Genomic DNA, 26,078 nt, shown 5'->3' on the forward strand with positions numbered 1-26,078 from the left:
TTTATAGCTGGCGATTCTTTGACTTAGAACCCTACTCAGTGACAGACGAAACTAGTTTCCATTAACTTACATCCAGAATTGGTTAATTTTCTTTGGCAAATTCCCGTCGCTTGCGCTCTATATATTCCTTGAAGTTTTCGCGCCCTTTCCGTGCTGTTGGTGCTGATAAGAGTTTGATTACAAAGCAATTCTCTACCTTTTCATTACGGAGGGAACTCCAAAACTCGACACCAGGGTTTTGAAGATTGTCCGCGCAACCGCGATCTTGTATGAACGAGAATTCCTTGGTAACCACTTAGGGTGACCATATCTGCAACCGTTATTCTGCCACACAACGCTTTACCACTGTTGGGGACGCGTTGTGTGACGAACCACGTATAGCGTAACGGGTTCGGATACAAGGACATCGTGACAAACGTTGCAAGCTGCTGTAAAATACCGAAAGTAAGCCTTGGACTTGTTTTAACTTTATTTTTGCTCAAACGGTTTCCGGAGGGCTAAATATTGGAAGAATTCTTGCATTTCAAAAGTCATGCTTTGCTACTAAGTGGAAAGAAATTTTGCGTCCGAGAATTGTAATTTTTTTGTGCCTATAAAATGGCGCTTGGTAAAACTAAGCACAACGATATGAAGCCCAAATAAACTCGAGAGTATCTAAGCACAGTAAAATTTGTTAAACCAGGAGCCCATTGCCCGGAGCGTGCACTTTCCGTATATTTGTGACGGGTTTTGAGGAGTTATTTTAAGCTAAGCTTTTCCCACGCCGAAAATTACTGCTTCCGGCGAAGTCAGCTAATACTTTGCAAGGAAATGCTGAAATCATCGCTTGAAATGCTGTCAGAACACTCTGAAATAGTTTCCTCGCATTTATTGATTTATTCCCAAGTGGACGAGGGGCTTTAGTTACCTATCAACAGTCCATTACGAAATCACTTGTGATTGGCTCTCCGAAACCAATTCGCGGGAAAATCTTATCCAAAAATAACTTAACTTGTGAAAACGCCGTTTCAAAGACGCAGTATAGTCAGGGTATGAAATAAAAAAAAGAATAAAAAGCCTGGAGTAGACAGCAGGAGTGAAGTGAGTGGGTGGGGGAGGGGGGGAGGGGGGAGTTGGTGAACCTTGTCCATAGACCGATTATGCGACGCCGCGGGGGGATGGAGGATTTTATTTTCAGACGATTTACGGATAACGGTATTGTGGTTCCATTCAACCATGACAACGCGACTATCGTTGATTTCTATGTATATTTCATTCACCTTCACACAAAGAGACAATACTCTACACACGGACGTTATCTTTGAAAACATTTTTTTAATTTAAACCACTCCAAATGGCACACTGATTAACTGAAACGGTAAACAGCGCCCCAAAGCAACAATTTGTTTTTGTATTTCAAGTTTAGAGGCGAAATGAAACAACGAAACAAATTCTTCATAATTTTGCCTTGTAAATATACAATTTTGTCTTAATCGCCTATCGCAACGCAATAATATCTCATCTCTTTTTTTAGCTCAATTGTGAATGTTCATTTTCATAAATAATTTATATTTCAAACTTTGTTCCTAGTAACAGAGTTATCCGAATGTCTCATTGACTAACTGCATAAGCTTTTTCTTCCCTTTATACAAAATCTTCATGTTGTTAATTAGCGCTTGGAAACGTCTATTTCCGTCGGCCGCGAGTAGAAAAGTCTCTTGGGCTTTGCTCAAGAATGTCACAAAATCCATGTAATGTTTTGGGCTGATGTGGTTCAGCCTGCTATGAGCAGTGTTCACATATGCGCTAATGGTAGCCTCCATAAGTTGCCTCAGAGGCTCATCTTCACACTTGAGCCCGCAGTTATCTTTCAGAAAGTACTGCCCGTTATTCTGGGCCTCATCAGCGGCAGCTTTCGCAAGGGTACATCGGAAGAGCAGATCTGACAGCACCGTGGGACAGTGGACCGCTTTGATGATGAGCGGAATGATCTGTGTGAGCTCGTTGTAGCCTAAAGCCTGGGACAGAGCGCATGCCCAGTGGATGTCTCCAATTGAGGGATGGCTGTCTTGGTTGTAGGCCAGGGTGAAGTGTTTCATGGCAAGAGTAGCAAGTTTGAAAGCTCTTTGAGGGTAACCACGGTAATCCATATAGCGCGCAATGGCGAAGAGTTGTGTAGGAGGTATCACCGCTGCTGACTCGACAACCAGGTGGTAGGCTGCCTCAAAAGCAACAGGGTTCTTCTCGCAGAGTGTTAGGGTGGAGAGGGAGCACCGCTGTGGATCCCGGCTGGCGCACTGCAGGGCCAACGCTCGTGCGCAGCACAGAAGCGCTTCTTTCTCGATTACTGTGAGTTCAAGGCGTGACGCTGTAGCGGGCGCCATGACTGTGGTCGCCACCAATGACGTCGCTTCTGTTGGAGTGAACAGCGTGCTCCAGTTCTTCATCACGTGACTGAGAGCTGACGTGCCTGATTCCACTGCACATTCTATCAGCCACTGCACCATCTCGCGTCGTCGCCAGTTGTGAGTGTTGAGGGTCATACGCAACACTTTGAGTCCCAGTTCCATCGCGAAGTGAAGCATGTCATTGTCACGTGATTCTGACGTCTCACCGCTGGACAGTTTGAACGCGTCCTGCGCGAGACGGAAGAGCTGAGGTGCAGAGTGCATGTGGTGTTGAGAGGCTTCTAGAATAGCTGTTAATCGTTCAGCAGAGTTTTTAGCAGCGTTGAGCAAGCGCGAGGCGAGCTCACACTGCTGTGATTGCAAGTGTCCCAAAGTGTACAAACGAGTGGTCCTGTAAGGGCCCACCAGGGGTATCTCCTCATCCGCAATGTCCCCTGTGACGTCATCCAACGCCAAGAAACGCATCGCTCGAAGGCCAAGCTTGAAAGCAAGGTCTAAATCCTTGTTCACAAATTTACTGAACAAAAACCGCGCAAACGTGTGCATCGGAATGCTGTTTTTCTGTACGCCGAGTCCCAGGCTGCTGAAAGGCCCGCTCTTCAACAAAAGTTCAGTCTGTGATTTTAGGACAGGGTAAAGAAGGTCATTAAATTTCAGAAGATTTAGCTGTGCTATAAGATGTTCCTCCTGTCGACAAGCTTTGTCCTGGGCATAGAATCCCACGGGGATTGTCCGCTGTTGCCCAAGCCCCATAAGCGCGACTTCAAGAGCTAATGTCAAGTAAGTGTCATTTCCGGTCCCGCATTTCGGAAGTGGAATGTTTGTAAATGTTTTCTTATCAAGAAGTTCTGGGTCATCCTTCATCTCTGAATCACTTTCTTGAGGGCCAATTGCTTCCTCTATAAGTGCATCATAGAGCACAACAATGGGATCAAGTTGATGGCCAATCCAGCCCTCTATAAACTCATCTTTGTCTGTACTTTCGTCGCAAAGTTTCTCTGCAATGTCCTCCTCGGCAAACTTCTCTAACAGTTCTTCCATCTCGTAGACTTTTTCCAACTGTTCTTCTTTCATACCACGTGCTACTGCAACAGCCAACCGCAGGGCTTCTTGAGGGTAACCATGAGCCCGCAGTGCATCTACACGAGCAGCGGCCATTGGCACGTCCTCTGTTAGAACAAAAGGCGAAAATTGTTTGGTTATACGAAAAGACGATAAAATTCAAACTTTTTAGTTGTACGTATTCATCGACTCAAAAAGATGGTTCTTACGATTTAGCCTGTGGGTGAAACCCTTGTGTGTGACCATTCAAACGAAATCTATTGAGCAGCACTTTCATGTGGTACTGTTTATTATGCTGTACAAAGTGGTTCTAACTTTGAGGTCTTTGGATGAAACCCTTATGTGTGATCAATCAAATCAAAGCTGCTGAGCAGTATTTTCATGTGGTGCTGTGTTTTAGATTTGGTAGCACGCAAAGTTATTGGCATTAATTCCTCACCTTTCCACGTGAGACATTCGCTTTCTCTATCGTCTCCATCACGTCCAACGATACATTTCAAGTTGTAGTCATCCCAGTCCAAATCACAAGCTTGTATTGCTCTGAAAAACACTGTACGGCGCGGACACGTCTGCTCTTCTACTTCGTCGTTCTCGTCTGCGCTTTGAGCATCCGGGTTTTCTAACGGGCAAACTTCTTGTTGGCTCCAGGTTTCTAGCTGTTGTTTCCACGCGGCCTTTTCCGCACGAGTGCTGTCTGGGTTTAACACTACACACACCCACAATGCACCGAGTTGGTCCCACAGTTGGCGACACTTGTCATTCATTGACGTGCCTTGTTCTTTCCATATTTGGAGTCTTGGGTCGGCAAGGAACTGCTCTGTGATGAGTCTGAGCATGCGTGAGCCATTGTTGTCATGGACACGAAGCATTTCTCGTACCTACAGGAAAAAAAAAACACAAGCGAATCTTATTTGACAGCTCCTGGAAGAGATTGTAAAAGCTTTGAAAACTAAGGGAGGCTTTCCTCTTTCTGAAATCATTGTAGTATAGTAAAAATAAAAGGAATGCAAGCAGCGAAGAACCAAAAAAGTGCTGACAAATACGAGAAAAAACAGAAAGAAATTCTATAAATAATCGAATTGTTCGAAGTGGTACTTAAATTTACTGTCTATTTTCCTTGTTTGTTTGTGTCAAATGCGTTAGTATTGCTTTGTTTTCGGGCTGGAGTTGATTCTCGGGTGTTGTTAAACAATCACAAATGTTCCTTACCTTGGCGAACATAGATAACAGATGTTTTCCACTTCCATAATAGCCTCCTTGAGAAAGGTAATTCCTAACTTGTTGCCTGACTTGTTCAGCGTCTAAATGCCAACAACTCTCGTCTTCTGCACCGGCGCCCGCGGTGGGATCAGGCGCACCCGGTAAGCGGTTGATCTCCGAAGTCTTGAGCAAAATCTCGTCGGCCAATCGCTGCGCAGTCGGCAAAACTTCTGTGTGATGTTCTGTTATAAGATACTGCAAGAGTTTTTGAAGTTGTTCGCGGTTCATTTGAAGCAATGTCTCTGAGATAGGTACACGTAAAGTGACTTTGTCTGGGTTACGAATTCGGAAAAGAGAAAGAGCGACTACATGAGGACACCATAAAATGTCTTTGTTTCCGCAAGTGCAGGAGACCTCGGTTATTTTGCACCTATCAAATCCAACAGACACATTGTATTCTTCTTGCTGAGTGCCGTATCTCGTATCTTCTTGTTCCACGACTTTTCCACTGAGTTGAAAACCTGAAATAAGATTATCAGAGAAAAGAGTGTTATTTCCAATTCCTAAGGAATCTATCGTACAGGAATTTGACCCCAAGTCAACCCCAATATGCCGCAGTTTTGATTCAATTCGGCTAAACCATTTTCTCCACTAATGCAAATCAGCCATTCAGTCTGGTATTAACATTTCTTTGACATTTTTTTTCGCTTTTCTTTGTCAGCGCGGAATTCAATTAAAACGTGATTATTCAACTAACAGACCCCCGTCTCCACTCTAACAAATTTTGCGCGAGGATCATTAGAGAAGCAATGGACATCTGGTTCTCACTTTTTCGCTAATCATCAATTTTCACATCGTGTACACCGCAATTTTCGCCTCTGGCCGTGAAAACGCCTTCAACACTAAAGCTGAACTTCTATGCAAATGTTAATGTCGAAATCTTTGATGGAAAACTTGTAGACATTTTAGAGAACTAAATTTCTTTCTTTGCATTCCAGAAACGGAACCAACGATGTACTGTATAACTTTAGAGTGTAACACATAGTCAAAGGATTGAGAGAAAAAAAGGAGCCCATTGCAGTTCTAGACTTTGCCTTTGATTTAATGGCGGTCATGTTTAGCCTTTCGCTGTTGTTTAAAGGATTAGAAAATGGGCGTTTTTTTCGGTTCGGTTTTCGCACCTAGAAACTAATGTATTCCTGTCTTCGGTCTTACCATCAACATGAATTAGGCTAAAAAAAATGGAGGGTTTGTTCTTGTCCATTTTCACGTTGTTGTCGCGATTCGCCTCTTACTGAGAAAACGCCTAGAGCTGTAGCGAATGGTTAAATCTTCGACCGAAATCTCGCTTGCTGGGCTAAAAATCTCTTGACTGCGTTCTAAAACGACCCCGCAAAACACTTTCATGTACCACTGATACAATACTTTCTAGTTGCAAGAACACCTCTACTCTTCAAAGAGAGTTTTAAAGCAGTATCCTGACTGAAAAGTGTCTGATTGCAAATTTAGAGTTTGGCTTTGCAGTAACAGCAAAATCATTTAGCTTTTAGATCTTGTTGAAAGATTACTCAGGGAGAGAAGTTAGAATTGTGTTTTCAGTTCGGTTTTTGCACGGCTGGTCTTAGTAAACGGCCTCTAATCAGCAAGTTCAGACGGATATCCTACACTGTCCTGCACAGAACCTCTATAGAGCACTCATATTTCAAACAGGGCGTTTCCAAAAGGAATAGAACCAACCCATTTGACCGTACGGAACTACGGTCAAAGAGCTCTATAAAAGCGTGGAAAATTGATCTAAATGATTTCTAAGCGTAGCACCGGATATTTGACAAAATACAGTAAAGAATCGGAGCTACAGAAATTCACTGAAATTTCTCAACCATGGAGGCATAAACAAACCCTTCTTTAACCCTGTTTTAGGCTAAGAGTGGTAAAGAAGTGACTTAAAACTTAGCTAGAAAACAAGTTGAAGCAAAGGAACAAGCTTAAATTGATTGCGCGCCAAGATATACCCAGATATTCGCTCTGCTTACAGCTCAAAATAAACAAACGTAGTTTTTTTTTCTTGTAATTATAAAACAGTTGAAAGTCGAGCAGAACTACCGTTTAATAGCTTTTCTGAAAAGCTAAACATTAGCGTAGTTTATAAGGCAAAAACTGCGCACAGTCTCACAGTATATTTCACGAAGCGATTTAGCGTCTTCAATGTTTCAGATCCAAAAGCAATGAGCAAGAATATACTGTTTAACGAAAGCCATGTAAAATAACGAAAAAATGTGTGATTGTTTCAAGAAATCTACGAATTTAATGCAACAGTTTTAGGCGCCGTCCGATCGGTGCGGTGCGATTTGATCCGGGATAAGTATCTACAAAGTTAAAGAGAATCTGCGCGGATTTACGAATTATTTTCAAAGCAAGAGGAATGAAATATGAAAATCCACGTTCGGTGAGATCAAAAGTTGCTAACTTGTCCCTGTTTGTTCAAGCGAACTCTTTTTACCTCAATCTTAATGAGAAATTCAAACTTTGCAGGCGTTTTTACCTTATTCCAAAGCAAACGAGCAAATATTCCTGACTGAAAATTATGCGTACGGAAAAACAGTCTTAGTATAAAAATAGACATTGAAAGCTTTATAATGTTAAAATGAAAAATATGTATTACAAACTTGGCAGTTTCAAATCAGGTGAACTTTTTTCGACCGGTATAAGTTTTGGAAATTTAAGGTAACTTCGCCGGGTACAAGCAAGAAATTTGCAATCGTATTAAAGAGGAGCCGCGATATTCCAAGAAATCAAAATGCACTCTAAAAGCTGAAATAATTCAAGTAATATTCGAATCCGATAAATTTACACGAGTTGAAGCAAAAGTAGCAGATAAAACACAGATTTAATTTCACTGGTCGACACCAAATTTTCTGTCCCACGCGCTTTTAAAGGATGAATATTTCACGCACTCAATGAGAGCGCGAGAGTTTTAAAAATCCTGCGTTGTTCATAAAATTACGCGGTAGATCTTAAACAAGCTAAAAAAATAATCCCTTGCAAAGCTTCGATTCCGAAAGCGATAACAAATAACTTCCTTCGAAGCGGGATTTTGTTGGGTTATTGCGGAGTAAACAGATAGCGCTCTCTAAGGGTCATTCATTACTATTCTTCACAATCGATGGTAGACTTACTGGCGCTAGCGCTCCGTAGGGCGAAAAAACACATGAAATTAAGCACGGATACCCACGAATTCTATTGAAAACGCCTTAAAACTATTTTACTTCGCTTGATTTAAAACTTGTACAGCTTTCTAGCGATTCGACAGTGAAATAAAAAATTTTACTTCTCACTTCGCAACGGTACTGTCTGGGGACAGACTTAAGTTACAAAGGGGTACAACACAGAAAATTCGCTTACCGACTTGAAGCACATCGCTGACAGCATTTTCCTCCAGAAGAGCTAAACCTCTCTGAAATGGCAATCTTTTCGCGTCGTTGTGTGTTATCGTGGCGTGTAGCGACGAATACATACAAATGTCTCGCTCATTTCTCGGGAAAGACCAGTAAACTACCTTGAGTTGTACGGGCTCGGGTATAGGGGCGCTTTGCTCTTCTACGTGTTGGAAAGGAATATTTGCAGCAACGCATTGTGCGCTTAAATCCAGTAGCGATAATGGTCCACTTTGCTGTGCTTCTTTGTGAAGTTTTTGAAATTTTGTCGTTTCTCTACACGGAGACGATTCTCTAGGTCGTTTACGCGGACTGGCCATCGCAGCAAATGAATGTAGTTGGTCGCATGCGCCGGTAGCTCAAGTGTAAACAGTATCACAAGTGTTGAGAAAAAAAGGCTCCCCACGTAGACTCCCCTCTGGCTTTTTCAATGAGATGCGAGATAATTCACGTCGCCAAAATAAAACTTGTTTTCCACTTCGTCCAAGGAAAACAGCCAGCGTCAATTTCTGTGCTCACTTGAGGCCGGGGAAAAATCTGCCGGGACGAAACAAAGCAAACATAAGCGAAAATGTACAAATCGGTGTAGCGTATAGCTGCTTTATGGCCGTATCGCGGCACGCTGATCAAAAGCTCGGCTCTCCTTACCACGATTGGCAGCTGGAAACAGGTCCTCACCCCAGGGACTTTCTAGTGGCGCTGTTTTGTTGTGTTTGTGTTCTTTTTCGTTTAGGTAGGGGGGAACGAAATTCTGCGATCTTAACGCGTGTTTCAAGCTATTTTAAAGCCGCAACAAAGGCAGAGGCTCTTTGTATGTCAAATCTAGTGACATATCAAAACGCGACAAGGTTTACTTAAGATTTGCTATGCCTCACGTTCGGCTCCTAGATGGCGCAGACTGGCCGATAAACCGCTGTAACTGGCGACAGCCAGTCTGCGAACCCCCGGCACGTGTAGGCTTCAAGCGCGATGATTGACACTTCTCTATTATTAAACGTATAATTAAATTAATAGAAATTTACATTGCGGACGTTACGTCACGGAGTTGTGCGATTAAGGGGAACCTTGCTGAAGAAGACATCTTGGCGACGAGGAAAACTCCGCGGCTGGCAACGCGAAAATATCAAAGCAGACACTATTTAGGCCGAGATAAGTTCATAAAAATGCCAGATCAGTGGGGATTTTGTTGCTATCAGCGAATTAATGCCAGCGAGGGTCTTATTGTGTGACAGCCTAGTTGAAATTCATTCCATTTACTCGCCCCGGGAGAGTAGTGGTGTATTTTTATGGACGGCTCGGTGGCGCCAGAACACAATGCGGACCGCATATGCATTTCAAATTTTAATAACCCCGTGTTTTAAGCCCATATTTGTTTACTAGCCGCCGCGGAGTAGTTCGTTTGACGTCTTGGCTCTTCAGTTGTGTCGAAATAAGCGATCGTGTTTGTTCTTCGATGGGAAAATCGCAGCTAAATCTGCTGGGTTTTCACGCGAAATCGGCCGAAATCGGCGAGTTTTTGACGCCGGAAGTTTGTCGACAATCTGTCTACGAAGGCTTATAACAGAGCGATTAGTCATTGTGGGGTGCGCGAGGGTGTTTTGTGGCTCGGAGACACAGTGTCGCCAACGACAATGGAGGTCCAATTCGATCCAATGATTGGGGGTCTCGAGATAGCTAATGTTGAATTTGCAGTATTTTGAGAATTTATGGATAACCGATCTACTGATGGCTGGGAATATTAGCCTCCCCGCGTTGCTACGGTGGTCTGTGTTTAGAATGACAATTAAGTGAGTAAAAAATCTCCGTCTAATCGACTCGGTAATATTCAAGAGAGACTCACTTCGCAGGTACTCGCTTTTATCTTTCTACGACCTTTCAAAACGTTAATCCAACTTGATAGGTCCTTCTTGGAGCTCAGTGTCGAATCACCAAGGATTTAAGCGGTGCTTTTATGATTTAACTTAACTACAGTGGTCTTTATAAATCGTTTACCCGGTTTTCTTGTAAGACTTTTAAACGTCTCTCGCCAACTCGTCGCGAAAAATAAATTCCGTGCGTGTTTTTGGGAAGGAAACAAGAAATGTTGACCCGGGCAATTTCCCAAAACAACTTGAATATACCTCAAGATTTCCGGCCATATTTTAAAAGTCGAAGCTTGTATTTTGTGGACGTTAAAATCGTTTACGACACTTCCAAGTGGAGAACTTAAAATCTTGAAGAAGTTTTTAAGAAAGCATTCACGCAATGAACCGCGCGAGTTACGGAGTGTTGTGTTGAATCACACTTGTGTAAAATCCTTTAAGAATCTTGTGTCGGTTTTAAAGCTTCTAAAAAGCTATTTGTCGCATTTGCAGATAAACTCTGAGCTAAAACTTAACCGCTTGTAATTTGGCCCGTAAGAGAAATGTTACGTATTCGTCGAATATTTTCATGTTTAAATGCTACTTGATTTCCTTGTTTAGTTAAGTCAAATTTCTAGTAAAGTTTCGTTTTGAAAACGCGTAAAATGTCAGAACTCTGTAGAACTTAACTGCAAATTTTTCAATTTCGTTTTCATTGAAGCAGTTTTTTTCGATATGCAGGTAGATTTCAATTACATTAAGGAATAGAAAATATAAACATGCCCAAACATAAAGGAAATAGTTTGTTGACAACTTTCTCGATTTCGTGCAAAGGATATGAAACTCTTACCTTTTAAAGTTCTGCCTTTTGTAATATTGTAGTTTTAGCCTTTACGTCCTTTTCGTTTGATGCGTTTTTCTGTTTTTCATTTTTCAGGCAAGCTAAGCTCTGAGCAATGCTGTAACGGAGATTCCATGAATCGAAATAAAACTTTTCAAATTGTAATGAGTCTACGAGTCAATGTTATACGCTCAATTAGCCAAAGTCACGCATGAGTTCAAAGACGGATATACAAAATATAGACAAGAAAATTAGCGAAAAATGTGCAAAAAACTTCGCTGGTATTAACTGTGAAACTATTTTAGAAATACTTCTTGTAAAATTCGAGTTTATTCGAAGATTTTTGGCTATAGTTTTTGGGCGGGGACCATTAGTGATAATTTGAGGGCTGCGCTCAACATATACAGAAGTGTGTCGAGGACGAATTTACATTACACAAGCTTACGAAGATTTATAATCTGGATTTCTTTCCAAGCAAGAAGTCGCAATTTTGTCATGAAGGGGTCATCTAATGCTCTCAGATTTTTAGCCTGTTTATCTTGGCCTTCGCTTGTGGCAGAGATTATTTTTAGTTCAAGCTACGTTGATTTAATATATTTATATTTCATCGTGTGGGCAATGGAAACAATTCGACTATGACACGCTGACAGGATTTTTGTAAGGTTGGCTATGAAAAGATCCGGTAAAATCCTATTCTTGTCAGTTCAGTTTTACAAAATACGCATTTCCTTATTTAAATACCAATTTCATTTTGGCGTCCAACGCCACAAGAACATATTTGGCTACGCTGTATTGCACGTGTAACTGTTAGTAATTATTTTGGACAAGGCCCAAATACCACTGATCCAAACAAAATGTAAGTTTACCGGAAAATATGCCTTATCCAGCATACCCTATCAGACATTATGGCGAGGGTCAGATAATCTTTCATTTGGCAACGCTTCCGATCCGAAAAGATGTACTTGTCCATTTCTTAACCCAATTTAAACAAATGGGGCCACAAAGTCGACCCAACGGAAAAATAAAACATCGGAAATTTTTGTAATAATTGATCCTAAATACAACAAATCATCTTTATCTCTTGGCTTCTCGTGTGAGTAGGCTCTGAAGAGTGAATCTCTTGTATTGTTGATAGATGTGAAGAATAAATTATGCATTTCTGAAACTCACACACACTGATATCTTTAATCAAGACTTCTATCTTGCTTAAGAGATTTTGATCGAGAAGTTTCCGTTTAAAATTCTTACTTTTTCCTAAAGGCAGGGAAAATTTTAACAAAATGTATTTCTTTCAAGCCGTATCGTGCGACGTATTATATTTTTTAGAAGAAAGTAATGCTCGCACGGTATTGCCAATGGAGCGAAAATTTTGCTGTAATTTTTTTTCTTTAAAGAAACTCTTAACTTTTGCCTTCTCGGACATCCGTGTCTTGGATATTTTGAAGTGTTTTTTTGTGGTGATGTCAAAGCGACGCTAATTCTTCCGTGAGGAAACCGTGCCTAGCCGCACTTTCTCTACAAAGAAACGAGCTATCGATTAAACTATAGCATGTATGAAAGCAATGCCTAGAGGCGATACAGCGACAAAAGAGCTATTACCGGATTGTCAAACGCTCGTTTTTCTATAGTAAGCCCCATTAGATCTTTGCGGGAAGTGAGCCATCTTTGTAATCCCCTTGGGTGTTTTTAAGCACATAGCGCGTTGTGAGACATTTGTTAGGCGATAAGTGGCTTAATACACGACCCGCGATGACAATATCTCTATTTATCCGCACATGTCAATGCAAGCAAGTTCAAGTAGGGCCAAAATGTGGTCTTTTGAACAATTGCGGGGGCTGTTTCAACATTGAATATGACAACAATGCGTCCCCAAACAATGTCAGGAAACGTGCTATTAACAAAATCACGGATCAACATGCCGTTGAAATAACCCCCTTGTTTGATCTTTCCCTGTACGAGCTAGACACTCTGGCGCTAAACTACTTAACGTGGACTCTGCTTGACATTCTTTTCAAATGGTCAAGGGCTTTATATATCGACGTCTTTATCCGAGCGTTTTAGAAATGAAATCTTTTACGCAAAGCGCGCCATTTTGAGCTGCGTTCACAAAAATAAACCAAAAAAATGCAGCAAATGCTGAAACACACGATCAGGTTTGGTGTTTGATTAATCCCTTGCCACGCAATTGTTTTGGCTGATAAAATTGTTTTGTTTATTTTTTGCTTTTTTGTTGGTGGGGGACGGGGGTGGGGGGCAGGTTTACTTGGTTTTCTAGTATTTCTACTTGAGTAGTGTCGGTTTTGAAAGCTGAGGGTTTTGTAAAACTGCCGTTTCACCCATGTACTAAAAAGCGTGAATTTGTACCCACAAACTTCGACCTAGACAAAAGGTAAAAAATCTGCTGAATATATACCGAATGCCTCACTTTTGTACATAAGTCTTTTAATATTGTTGTTTTTTCCAATATCTCGCTGTTGATTTTTAAACAAAGGATTTATACATTTTGGTCAAAATGCAGCCGGCAAGTCTCCCAGAAACTAACATCTTACATTTTTATGATTCGTGAAAAAGCCAGCTAAATGCAGGCGCGTGACACTGTAACATTTGAATGAATTTTTTACGGTCTTTAACGGCATGAATTAACTTTTTACTGCGAAACTTTTGCTTTGAACTATACAGCTAAATCCTGTCTCCAAGACGCCTCTTTTCTACGTGAAATATGTTGTTTGAAAAAAGGGCCGCTGGATTTAATAATAATATTTCAGTTATGTTTTGAACGTATTGTGTCTTATGGAAGACTTATGCCCGTTTCTTTCTTTGTTTTAAGTCACCAAGGAGATCTCATTTCTTATGGCATTTGCAAGTCAATTAAATCACGTAGAAACTCCCGGCTTTTTAGTTCTCTTTCCTCTTTCCCTAAAGCTATCTTTAAAAAAATCATAGAAAGTCTGAAATTAGTTCTTAACGCGAAAAAGGCTGATAAAGTGCCTGAGACCCTCGCAAGAGGGGCGAAACCTTAAATCCTGTAATTCTTTAATTGTCTATACCGCACCCGGCTCTTGCGAAATATCGCCAAAACACAGTCTTATAACTCACATCTTAATTTTTAAAACTTTAACCTTGACAGCGAATTAATTGCTATAATTACATACTCACCCACAGAAAAATTGATAAAAAACGACCTCGTCAGTCGAAACGTATCCAACAAAATTGAAATAGTCAGGAATTGTTGAAAGAGTTCTCTTGTGTCCAAACGATACTGACCAATTAACGAATCACTATCTCTACGTGCCTTTTTATCAACATTATTCGTATTATTTATTACAATCGATTACGTTTCGACATTCCCTGTATTCTTCTCCCAAAAACCCCCGCTGTGGTATTATTCCTCCCTCGATTACCAGTGTATTGTTTTAAGCGTTGCGCGCAAAAACCTCCGCCATCACGGCGACACCTTTTACCGCTGTTCTTTGGCGCGTTAATCCGTGGGGCGGCCCGATGACGTCATTACCCTGTGGTTATGACTGTTCCTTAGCATCAACAAGAGAAAATAAGGGAGCTGTCCCTAATTTTGTCGTGACTTCGACTAATTAGAAAAATGTGGAAAATTCCGCTTCCTTCGCTGAAACGTGCTCGCGCGGAAGTTTCTAACACCTTTCAAAGGTGTTGTCTGTGAAAACCGCCTCAACAAGTTTCCTTGTATAGTGGCTGACCAACTTTTAATTAAACAGGTTTCCTACGCGACGGTTATGCGTTGTACGACTTGCTAAACGGTCTTTTTTTCCCTGTTTTTTGAAAAGAGACAAGTGTGTAAAATTACTACTGAGCTAGACATGTGTCATGGGCTGGCCATGTGGGATAGTTATGCATTACGAGGTCTTACGAGTTCGGTTCGCTAGTCAGTATGATAAGCACGCGAGAAAAGACCGATTTAACAACAAAAGACCGTTCCACTTCTAGCTAAGGATCATAGGAGCTAAAGAGCTATTCGGTCCTTGCGCTTTAACCGCGGTTTCCGTCTGTAGCATGAAGCGACTAGAAGTATCGCCACTCCCCCTGGGTGGTATGCTAGTCCGTTGCAGGTTACACCCTATGCATTCTATCAGGTTGCTCCAACCATTTACTCTCGGTACCCCTTTATTTCTACTCCTTGGAGGAGCGATAGAGCATTGTAAGAATTAAGTGTCTTGCCCAAGAACACAACACAAGAAACACAGAGCTCGAGCCTTAACGTTTTGATCAGGGATCTAACGCAGTAATCGTTAGGCGACCGCGCTTCTAAGATTCGCAATACGTGATCTTCAAAAACTGCAAAGTCATTGTATAAAGAAACAACCTTTGTGAAACGGTACTTTTCTTAAGAAACTTGAGGCATTTTTGCATAAATAATCGTGGAATACGAGTCCCGGTTTTACCCGTTTTATTCAGAAAGCCGATTTTTTTCAAAAACTGCAAAGTCATTGTATAAAGGAACAAACTTTGTGGAACTCGTCTTTTCTAAAGAAACTAAAGGCTATTTTACATAAATAATCGATGAATACCCGAGTCCCGGACTTACAGACACTTTCAGATATTTTCAGCCCTAACCAATTCAGATATAACGAATACGGTATTGAAATTCTGCCCAACACGCACGCGCGCGGGTCTCTCGCGAAACATGTGATAAGATGCCCGCGAGACATACGGTGGGAACCCTTTAAAATGAACGAAGTTCCCGGTACAACGAACATTTCCCAAGTCCCCCGGGTTTCCCTGTGGATTGTTAGAGTGACTTTATGCACGTGTGCAAAGTTCTTGCAAACGGAAAAAAGCAACGTACGCGTACGTAACGACCACAAACTGAGAAGAGTCCAATAAAACATTAACCGACGCACGAGCTAAAAGGGGGTTGTTAGTAATCCACGTAACGGCGGAACGCGGAACGGCGTAACGGCGGAACGAGAAACGGCGTAACGAGATTTTTTTTCAGTTTTTTTTTTTTTACAAACTAACCAACAAACAAACATTAAATATATCTCACAAAATAAAGGGCATGTATATCTTCTTTATCCTTCGAGGTCAATCTAGAGCCAGCATGTCGAGTTTATTTCGAGTTAGGATTTCAAGGAGAAGCGCGGCCGGGCTTCGGACTTGCTCGCACCGATCGATCATGATCGAGACAATGAAACGAACAAAGTCAAAGCAAGTCAACAAAGCCGTTGACAAAAAAAAAATAGAAGGGCCTGAAAAGTTACTGATTTCGTAAGAGAAAAAAAAAAGAAATGAAAAGCCCACAAGTATTTTCAGTTGGTCACCCATCCAAGTGCTAACCCCGCTCAACAGGGCTTAACTTCGGCGATCGGACGAAAGCCGATGCTTTCCTTGTGGTATCAGTGTCAGACGAGACAAAGGGTTATAAGAATCATGAAAATAGTGAAAAAGGAATACCTTGTTTAAATGGATCTTATGGACAATTTGGCACTTTCCTGCTTAAACTGGACTAACTTTTATGAGCTGATTTACGCGCTTTCTGATACCACATGGAAAGCAACGGTTCTTGTCCGATCGCCGAAGTTAAGCCCTGTTGGGCAGGAATAGTACCCGGTACTTGGATGGGTGACCAACTGAAAATACCCCTTGTTGTGGGCTTTTCATTTCTGTTTTTTTTTTCTTACGAAATCAGTAACTTTTCAGGCCCTTCTATTTTTTTTTATCAACGGCTTTGTTGACTTGCTTTGACTTTGTTCGTTTCATTGTCTCGATCATGATCGATCGGCGAGCAAGTCCGAAGCCCGGCCGCGCTTCTCCTTGAAATCCTAACTCGAAATAAACTCGACATCCTGGCTCTAGATTGACCTCGAAGGATAAAGAAGATATACATGCCCTTTATTTTGTGAGATATATTTAATGTTTGTTTGTTGGTTAGTTTGTTAAAAAAAAAAAAAAAAAAAAAAAAAACTGAAAAAAAAAACTGAAAAAAAATCTCGTTACGCCGTTTCTCGTTCCGCCGTTCCGCCGTTCCGCGTTCCGCCGTTACGTGGATTACTAACAACCCTTCGAAGTCAACTGTCAAGATTTGTTTACATGGTACAACACAGGCTTATAAATAAACTTAAGCAATAGGGTGTTACCTCGTACGGAAAGCAAGCAGGGTCTTTAAATTTTTTAAAACATTGAGTTTATGCTTTTGCTTGCGTCGCGTATTCGTCAAACCGCGTGGCATATTCTTTGAAAATGCACGGAGCTATTCTGATGTAGTAGTTCTACCTATGTGCATTCGGATGAAATCGTAGTCTGACCATTCAATGAAAGCTATTGAGCAGTACTTTCATGTAGTACTGTTCATGTAGTACTGTTTTTTTTTTTATAATAATGTAAATAGTGTCCACAATTAGTTTTTTTAAGCTAAATACTTCAGACACTTTAATAAAGTATTTCATTCATTTTACACTAAACAAAGTGGTTCTAACTTTTAAGACTGCGGATGAAACCCTAGTGTGTGACCATTCTAATGAAAGCTATTGAGCAGTACTTTCATGTTTGACTAGTCGTCCCCACTTTTGTGGCTCGACCCAAAAATTACATACTGAAGAGGTAGCTCTACAGAGATCCTTGATTGGTCCGGATCGAGCGGTCCGAGTTCGAGCCCTGGCCGGGGTCACTTGTGTTGTGTTCTTGGGCAAGACACTTTACTCTCATAGTGCCTCTCTCCACCCAGGTGTATAAATGTCATTGTGTTGTGTTCTCTTATAGTGCCTCTCTCCAATCATGGGTACCGGCAAACTAATGCTGGGGGTAACACTGCGATGGACTGGCATCCCATCTATCGGGGAGTAGAGACACTCCTAGTTGCTTAATGCTACAGAAACTGGGATGAGCTCCGGCCTGTATGGGCCACTAGGCTCGACGCAGACTTTACCTTTACCTTTCGCTTTGATGGTTGACTGACAAGTGGGCGTTAGAATGGACAGGTCACGCCCTTTTTATAACGGAACTTTTTGTTTGGCTCTGGGGGAGTCCAAACCAGGTTTTCAGAAGTACAGAAGCAAAACAGCAAAACATTTGGGAAAGGATCACTTTACATCTGTTGCAAAAGCTCTTTAAACACCTGACGCGTTTAGCCGATAAATAATCGTTGAGATTTCTGCTAAAAAACAAAGTTTCTACCAGACTCGAAAAAAAAAAAAAAAACAGTTGGAGAAAGCATCGCTCATATGAGCGCAACTTGCATTTTAAGTGACCATTGTTAAAAGGAAATTTCACGGTCAAACAGTTGACCGCGGTCAAACGTCTCAGGCAGCTTTTCTTTCCATTTCGGCGTTTTTTGTTCATATTGAAGTGTTAGTATGAGCAAGGATAGATAAAAATAGTTGCTGAGTGTAAGCATAATCCCATTTCTTTAGGTAAACGGGTGTTTTTACTTTTTAAATGTTTCGCATCCGAACCAAAGTGCTTTGACAAATGGCGCCGACAAGTCCGCATATCGCTATTTTCAAACACGTAGGACCACGTAGAACTTTTTTAGTAAAGCTCCAAAAAACTTAGTAAACCCTAAGGATACCGGTAATGTATCGAACTTTGAACTGTGAAAACCTTATCTTTGCAGTACTTTTCTTATTTTTTGCATATTTCTGTCGTTTGACCGCGGTCGAGTCAAACAGGCGATTTGCTGTTACGCACAACGAGTTCCTATTAAAGGAACTTACGTAACTGTAAATCAGAAACTTAAATGGGGTTTCTGTGTAGATACAAAGATTTACTTTTCTGGTATCAATTTACTAAAGGCAGTGGCAAACGAGGACACATTGTTACTCGTGATGTTTCCTTGGGCGAGCGAAAAGGGAAACATTTGTCACGGACACAAAATGTTTCTGCATGAATTTGTTGCGCGCGCGGGAAAAACGGGAAACGTTTGTGTCCGCAACATTGTGTCTTCGTTTGCGACCCCTTTTTTTTAGTCCACGCCTATGCAAATACATTTGTGCAGATAAATTTAAAAACGCATCTTTTTTGGTCAAATTTATCCACATAAGTGCGGACTTGACCTTAGTCAATTCTGGCATTCGCGTTTAAGCAATTCGTAAATTTAAAATGATCGAATTTTTGTTTTCCAAACTGTCTCGAAGTATAACGGTACGAATTTTTAAATTGAAAAGCAAGACGGCTGAGTCAGCTGAGTTTTTACTCGCAAAGACTCGCAATGACACAGTGCCAAGATTTCTAGAATAGCATGAAGTTGAAATCAGTTAAAATAAAAATAGAAAAATAAGTTGAAAATCAGGAACGAGTACAAAAAAAAACAAATCCGTAGGAAGTTCCCCGTAGGGAGCTTAAACTTGGAGATTATCTAAGGCCTTAATATCATGGGCTCAAAGCCCGGCTCAAAGCTAGTAAAGATGCTCTAAATGACATGAACTAAAGTTCGAACCTACCAAATTCTTGACGCCATTTCCTCAGCTAATATCTGTTTCAGTTTATATCAACGTTGCTAAGTTCCAAGTTGCAAATCATTGGTTAATTGTTGTGCTTAATTTAACGAAATAAAACATTTTTCTAAGCCCCCGAGCTCGTACGTGAGACGATGCTAAGCGTAGGTGTTGGGAACCACGCTTAAAATTATCGCATTTCCGACAAAATTTGCGCAAGCAAAGGCTTCGTGGTGGTCTATTTTGATATTTTGCATTCTTTGCAACAGCCGTGTGGTAATATCTCTTTAAATTTGTTGGTGTTTTTTCCGACCTTTGCCAAATGTTTTACAACACACTCCAAGGCCAGACCAAGCCTTATAAGTGCTAGGCAAAAAATAGACTTTTAAAGGAATGGCATGGCTATATACCATCGACGAGAACTTTTCACGAGCAGAGCAACAGCGGAGAAGTTCAACATCACATAATATTACTGAGCCTACTATAGTTTATTTGTTTAAACTACTGTTTGTTTCTACGCTATTAAAATTTAGCAATGACTATCAAAGTTAAGGCGAAAGAAAAAAAAACTCCTTTTTAGACAATTGTTAGACGATTAAAAGTGGCGGCCTTTTTTTAACTCCAATAATTAACCTTGTAATTATGGCCTTCTCAGTAGCAAAGTCGAAATATGAGTATTGTTATGTAAAAACCAAACAATTCTTCAGTTATTTGTCCTTCTAGGAATTTCTTGCTTATTCACGGCAAAATCGCTTGTAGTTGCTATCAATTTTCTCTGTTTTTGCCACAATACTTAGAGAAGTCTTAGCGTTTGAATCCGTTTGCATCCGAAAACTGAACGAGTTGTATGGTACATAAGCGACCACGCAATACTGTCAATTTTCTCTTACTCAAAATAAAATTCCCTGACCTTGAAGAATTTTATTTTTCCCTGACCATTTCCTGAGATCTAGTAACCCTGGAAAAAAAGAAAAAAAAACTGGTCCATTTTGTAGGCTGTCTCCATGCATGGAAAAACCAGTCATTCTGACATACAGCAGATATTGCAGTTTGCCATTTTCACGAATACCCACAAAATCTTGCGAAAATGTGACTGTGACCTTTTCATTATTTCTGGGGGTTTAAAAATGTTGAAAAATGCGACTGCTTCAGCTAAGTAAAATTACATACTTATAACAAAAAAAATATTTCACTTACTATTTCGGTTGGGACAAAGGCATTCAGTGGAACATGTTGCTCCAAGCGGACAAATGAAAACGTTTTCCTCATTCACGAGATTACTTACTACCTATTCGTAATAAGAACTGAAGAACTTCACTGATTCTTATAACAATGTATAACAAATCACAGTGATATCTCTACCACTCAGTAAACAATAAAAGAATTCTTTGGAGCTTACTAACTGGGTAGTTGAAACTGATTAAGACGCAGAGAAGTGTTTTGACTAGACCCGATTTCAAAAATGTTATCTGGCAAAAACAATAAATAAACTTTATTGATCTGACCCGCAAAGATACGTTATCTACGCACTTGGCTATCAACTTAAATTTAGTTTATACCGGTGAAGTCTACTTCAAATAAACATAAAACTTCAAACTTTTGTGCATTGTTACATATTTTTTTAGAATTTGTTTATATCATGTTATTTAACTCGTTAGTTCCGGCATACTTTCATAGAGAATGTTTAATCTTAGCTTTGCAGAAGTGCTTTTGATTCTCATTTCAAATGGTGAATCTTAAATTTTGTTAGCCTGCGAATACAGCCGTCTCTCACGTTCCGATCCGCTTGCTGCGTTAGGGGCTAAAATTTTGTTTACTTTGCCTTAAACTGTTCATCAGATTTAAGAGTCCAGTATTGTGCGATGTTTCCGAATTGTTTGTGATTACGTTCGGTTGGGTAAATTTGTCGGTAGGGTAAGAGCGCCCAAACCAAGCAAACATCTCCAGGCTTGCAAATTTTGCCACACCTTAAAAAGGCAAATATAGTAGAAAAACTCAAACCTCCAGGGGAAACGAAAATTGCTTCGAGAAATCGGGAGATTCGAGAGATCGGGGGTAAAATTACAGAGAAGTAATATCCAAGGGAAACAGAAATTGATTCGAGAAATCGGAATTCTACTGTATCTCAAAATCGTCAGCAGTGAAATGCAAATTCAACTGTTACTCAAAAGAATTGATTAAGGTAACGTCGACCAGCATTTGTAGATTAGCAGCTAGCCCTGCGTGCAAGCCAGTAAAAAGTTATTCTGGTCAAAGCTGTAGAATCACCAATAGAGCAGTTTTCAATTGAGTGTCGTAAAACCAAAACCAAAGTAATTACTCTGGCCTATCACAAAGAACACAGACAATCCAGTGAACCAATCAAAACTCGAAGCAAATACATGTATCTGGCACGAAGCACGGGAAAACGTACGCGAGCTAGTCACGATTGGTTTTGGTTTTACTCCTGATTGGCTGAGAAAGTGGCGCGAGATTTTTAAGCCAATCACTAAGCGTAGTAATGCAAAACCAAAGCAAACGCAATTTACTTTCGACACTCAAGTGAAAACCGCTCTATTTTGCAACACCATCGAAATGCGTTACCTCCTCGGTGAATGAGTATTTTAGTAAATGTTTCCTGATATGTATTGTTTATTTTCAATTTCTAGCAAGGCGATTTATCACCGAAACTCGTTTACTAATTTTTAACTTTAAATTCTAGTTTTAAGATCACATGAAATCTTCAATATTTCTTATTTCTCTCAATTTTACTAATTCTTTGGGAAAACTATCTCCTCCCAAACATCCCCCAAAATCACCAAAAAAATCACAAAACACCGCAATACATAGGTTCGTGTGATGAGCAAAGGGTTTTTTAATTGCTCAAACGCGAACGAAATATTTGCATTTAACCCAAGTTAATCGGTGGATAAACGGCCTTCTTAAAGTTGCGATCACAAAGACCTTAGATCTGGTGAAAAGTCAGCTTTTTACGATTGAATGTCAGTTATGAAGGGTCTCTGCACATTATAAAGTACCCCAGGGTTAAAATTGACGAGATGTTTTTCTGCGCCACCTTTTTATTTCAATTTTTTAAATACCGGAAAATTCAGGAAATAAGACCCCACACCTTCCAAAAAATAATATGCCCCCCCAAACATCGGTCGCAAAGATCCTTTCGAAATTAAGCCCCCCCCCCCCCCCCCCCGAATGTAAGCCCATGGGCATATGTTTAGTTTAAGTTGGTAAAAAGACAACTTTTCCGATTATAAGGCCCTGCAACTCGTTGGGGGCCCCCCCCTGGGCCCCCCCCCCCCCCGCCTATTTTACAGCATGTTTTGAGAATGGTCAAAGCGACTCGACTGTAGGTCTTTTGGGTTTCGTGTTGCTATGTTACGAGAGTTTTTACTATGTGGTATTCCTGTATGTACTCAATAACTTCGGTGACAGTATTTTCTTGTCGTCTTGCATATTTGCCAACATTTTAATCATGTAAAACCCTGCACTGTGGGCAGAACTTTCTTTCTCAAGTATTGTACCGTTTCATGATCGATACATGCAGTATAACCCGGCTATAGCCCGCACTCAGTTTTGAAACTTCTGAAAATTAATAAATTTTTCATATGCCATTTTCATCATACACGCTACAAAGCTCTGCATCTTAGCTTTTAGGCCCGGGTCGCACTTGAGACAAACATTTGAAATGTTGCAAGATGTTGAGGACAATGTTTGTCTCGGAAGTTGTCCGAGACAATTTGAATTGTTGTATTTAGGGTCGTTCCGTTCCACAAATATTACCCGGACCTTCGTTAAAATCCCGGTGGATCCGAGTTTCCTATACACCCTGCAGATTGCACCGTATGTGTTGTCGAAGATAATATAAATATTAGGTCCTCTTGTGGGGCAGAGAACATTAAAAATTAGCTGCAAACTGCCCCTGTAAGCTGATATGTGTATTTTCTACGGAAACGTCTTTTAAAATCGGCCGGAATTTTACGCCGGGGGCCAGTAAATATTTGACTCTACGCTATACGTGTACCGGATAAACGAACACTTAAATTGAATCTTTTCAGCTTGGTGTTTTTTTTTCTATTTTGTCAGCTCAAGCCAAATATAAATATTTAGAAAAATCCTCGAGGTGGTCCAGTTTTTCCCAAAACCAAATTCTTCAGACATTACATGAGTATTCACTTGAATCGAGGCTACATTACATATATGGCTAATTAATGTTCTACTTACATTTTTTGTGCCGTTTCCTTGGCCACGTGAACTGTGTCTTTTACACTGTCAATAATATGCCACGAACGCCAAGGATTTCGTGCGATCTTATTTGTAATACTGCTCTATCTACTGACATTTCACTTATAGAACCGTCTTGGTTTTTCGCGTTGCTTTCGCCACTCAAACTGTTATTTATGCTTCCTTTTCAATATCTTTGCGGGGGTAAAAAGGCCCCCCTGACTTAAGAAAGCCTTCAAAATCGAAGCATTAAAACCCCCTACCTGGGGGGTAACAAATGATTTGAACCTCGCTCAGTTGCTAAACTGCTAATTACGCCATTTTTACAAAATGACTAATCGTAAAAAACACCTGTAATTATGAAAGCACTAAAACACTAGCCATGATGACCAAAATTCATGCAATGAAATTTCTCTGTATTGTGCGAAATGAAAGTGATAAACACACTAACTTCTTACAGTGGCATAATTAAAAATGCTTTCACCATTCAAATATTTTTAACAATGTGTCCTTACGCGAGCTTTTTCAAACGGGGTGACGGATTTTTAAGGAGAACATTAGACACCGAAATATTATCATTTGCATGTAAACCGTCTTTGTACGACGAAATTTACATATTGAAACTTTGAAATGCGTGTGTTACTGTACGAGTTTCATGTTTGTTTAAGCTCTGAAAATCTCCTTCGGGCGTTCTGAAAGATTACCAAAAACAGAGATTATGCTCTGCATCTTTCTGAAAGCGCTGACGAAAAAGTCAGCAATCGTTGAGAGCAGCTAACGACTTCTTAACGAGGTACCTGTACTTTTGACACGATACGCTGTGGTTACGCTGGAGTATCGAACCTGTTTTTTCTTTGTTTTTATTCATTCTCGATGGCTTAACTCGTGGACTTTATTCAGTAACAGCCGTGGCAATGCTCTGTTTGTTCGTCGGCTGTAAACCTTTTCTTTACATCAACGTATACCAGGCAAAAAAAATCAACATATACTCCGGCATTTTGCTACCACTGAAGACACGGAACGAAAGACATTTTATACGCGTTTAATGGGAATCGTGTTCGACCAATACTGCGAAGTAACAAAAACACGTTCTGTCACTGAATGGCTACTTAATATTAAAGCTCGCAGAAATAACACTGTTACAGATGGTTTATAAAAAGATTCTGCACAGAATTTTGGTCGCATGTGTCGATTTTTCTTGTTGAACATATTCGAAAAGCTAATTTAAAGCGGTTAAAATTGGATCCCGGAGTATGACCTTTATAGTGAAAACGCGTACGACTTTCACTATGAAATACGCCCTAATAAATCGTATACGCAGAGTTTATTTACAAATCGTTCGCTTAGAAATGAACATCCAAAACAAAATGTATTGTAAGGCCCAACAGAGCCGAGGGCATTTAACGTTGATGTTGAATTTTCAACGTGTAATTGTAATACAAAATTAATTCAAAAGATAAGACTTAAGAAAAAGCTTTACCTTCTTCCGGTATATGTGGTCGATGTTCTTTAACACGGTTCCTTCAGAGTTCACGAAGTCCAAAACGGTCGTTATGCCATCACGTATTTTGCTGGATTGTCGTCGCTCGTATTTTCAAGTTGAACATGTTGCTCTCTGTTGAACCTGGCGTTCACAACTGCTTTATATTCTTCTGCTAGACATTTCCCAAACACGAACAGCTGTTTCCATTAAGCCATTCTTTCTGGCCTTTTTAATTCATGCAAAATGACAGCTTTTCGCTCAAGGTCTTTCAAGACTGTATTGTTTTACAGGTCGAGTCAGTTTGCATAGTCGTCGAAACTGACACGAAATCGACGCGAAACTGACAGTACCCTTAGAGAGCAGAAGAGCGCGTGTCACGATAAATTTCACAAATTAAAATTAAAGCTAGAACGGACAAAACACAAGGAAATTTCCTTGATGGGATCCATAATCTACAATGAATTATACCACCATTAATTGCAAAGAAAATATTGGCCTTTACAGGGTACCAAAATATAAGCGCATAATCTTTGCCAAAATGAATTGTTACGACGGGTTGTGAAAAACGTTTCATCGCATGCGAGGTTTTTACCTGGTTTGGTTTTATATTTGAAGTTAAATTTTACGTCGAAGGCGATTCGTATTTGATTCTTTTAAATAAAAAAAATGCTCTGTAAATATATATCTGCATCTGAAAAAGGGACGGGCTAACAAATTTGAAAAGCGAATTCGTCTTCGATAAACAGGAAGACTTAAAAAGACAAAAGCATAGTTCTTTGCTCCCCAGAAACTTGCCCAAAATCGATTGTGCGCAAACAAACTAGCTCCTTATAGCTTGTAGAAAAAGTTACAATTTCAAAACCAAATGTCTTTAAGGATAGAATTTAGGTTAAGGAAAAAATGATTAGATCGTATTATTAAACCCGCAATCGAGGAAGGAAGAATTAATTCTTGACAGCAGATAATCGTTGATCCGATGTGGCATTTGTTCTAAGAGCTGCGCTAATTCAAAGAGATCATTATTACGTTTTAAATTAAAATTGTAGTCTTGGTTTTATTATTTAGATTTTTTATGCGACAAGGCACTTGGTTTTTTAAGCAAGGGATTTTCGTTTAATATTAACGTTTTCCAGTGTCATTTTTTCGGACTCCTCCTTATAAAAAGAAGCACAAAGTCACTGAGAAATTTTACAACTAAACAAAAAAT

The 26,078-nt window shown here is 40.2% G+C and overlaps 1 protein-coding gene across 4 annotated transcripts; it reads right to left on the minus strand.

Annotated features, from left to right (window-relative positions):
• Positions 1 to 1,294: 1,294 nt before the first annotated feature.
• Positions 1,295 to 25,057, minus strand: LOC144639222 (zinc finger SWIM domain-containing protein 5-like). 4 transcript variants are annotated; one of them, XM_078498507.1, is made up of 5 exons: positions 24,869 to 25,057; positions 8,052 to 8,620; positions 4,659 to 5,170; positions 3,889 to 4,327; positions 1,295 to 3,556 (listed from the first exon to the last, which is right to left on the minus strand). In XM_078498507.1, exons 2-5 carry the CDS (start codon positions 8,401 to 8,403, stop codon positions 1,578 to 1,580), a joined length of 3,282 nt encoding a protein of 1,093 aa, XP_078354633.1. In that variant the 5' UTR covers positions 8,404 to 8,620; positions 24,869 to 25,057; the 3' UTR covers positions 1,295 to 1,577. The 4 variants fall into 4 exon arrangements, with proteins under 4 accessions (XP_078354633.1, XP_078354630.1, XP_078354631.1 ...); XM_078498504.1 differs by lacking the exon at positions 24,869 to 25,057 and adding an exon at positions 13,922 to 14,038; XM_078498505.1 differs by lacking the exon at positions 24,869 to 25,057 and adding an exon at positions 10,775 to 10,935.
• Between the last annotated feature and the right edge of the window lie 1,021 nt (positions 25,058 to 26,078).

Source organism: Oculina patagonica, chromosome 14 (genome assembly GCF_052425735.1).
Source record: "Oculina patagonica isolate OP01 chromosome 14, crgOcupat, whole genome shotgun sequence".
NCBI lineage: Eukaryota > Metazoa > Cnidaria > Anthozoa > Scleractinia > Oculinidae > Oculina > Oculina patagonica.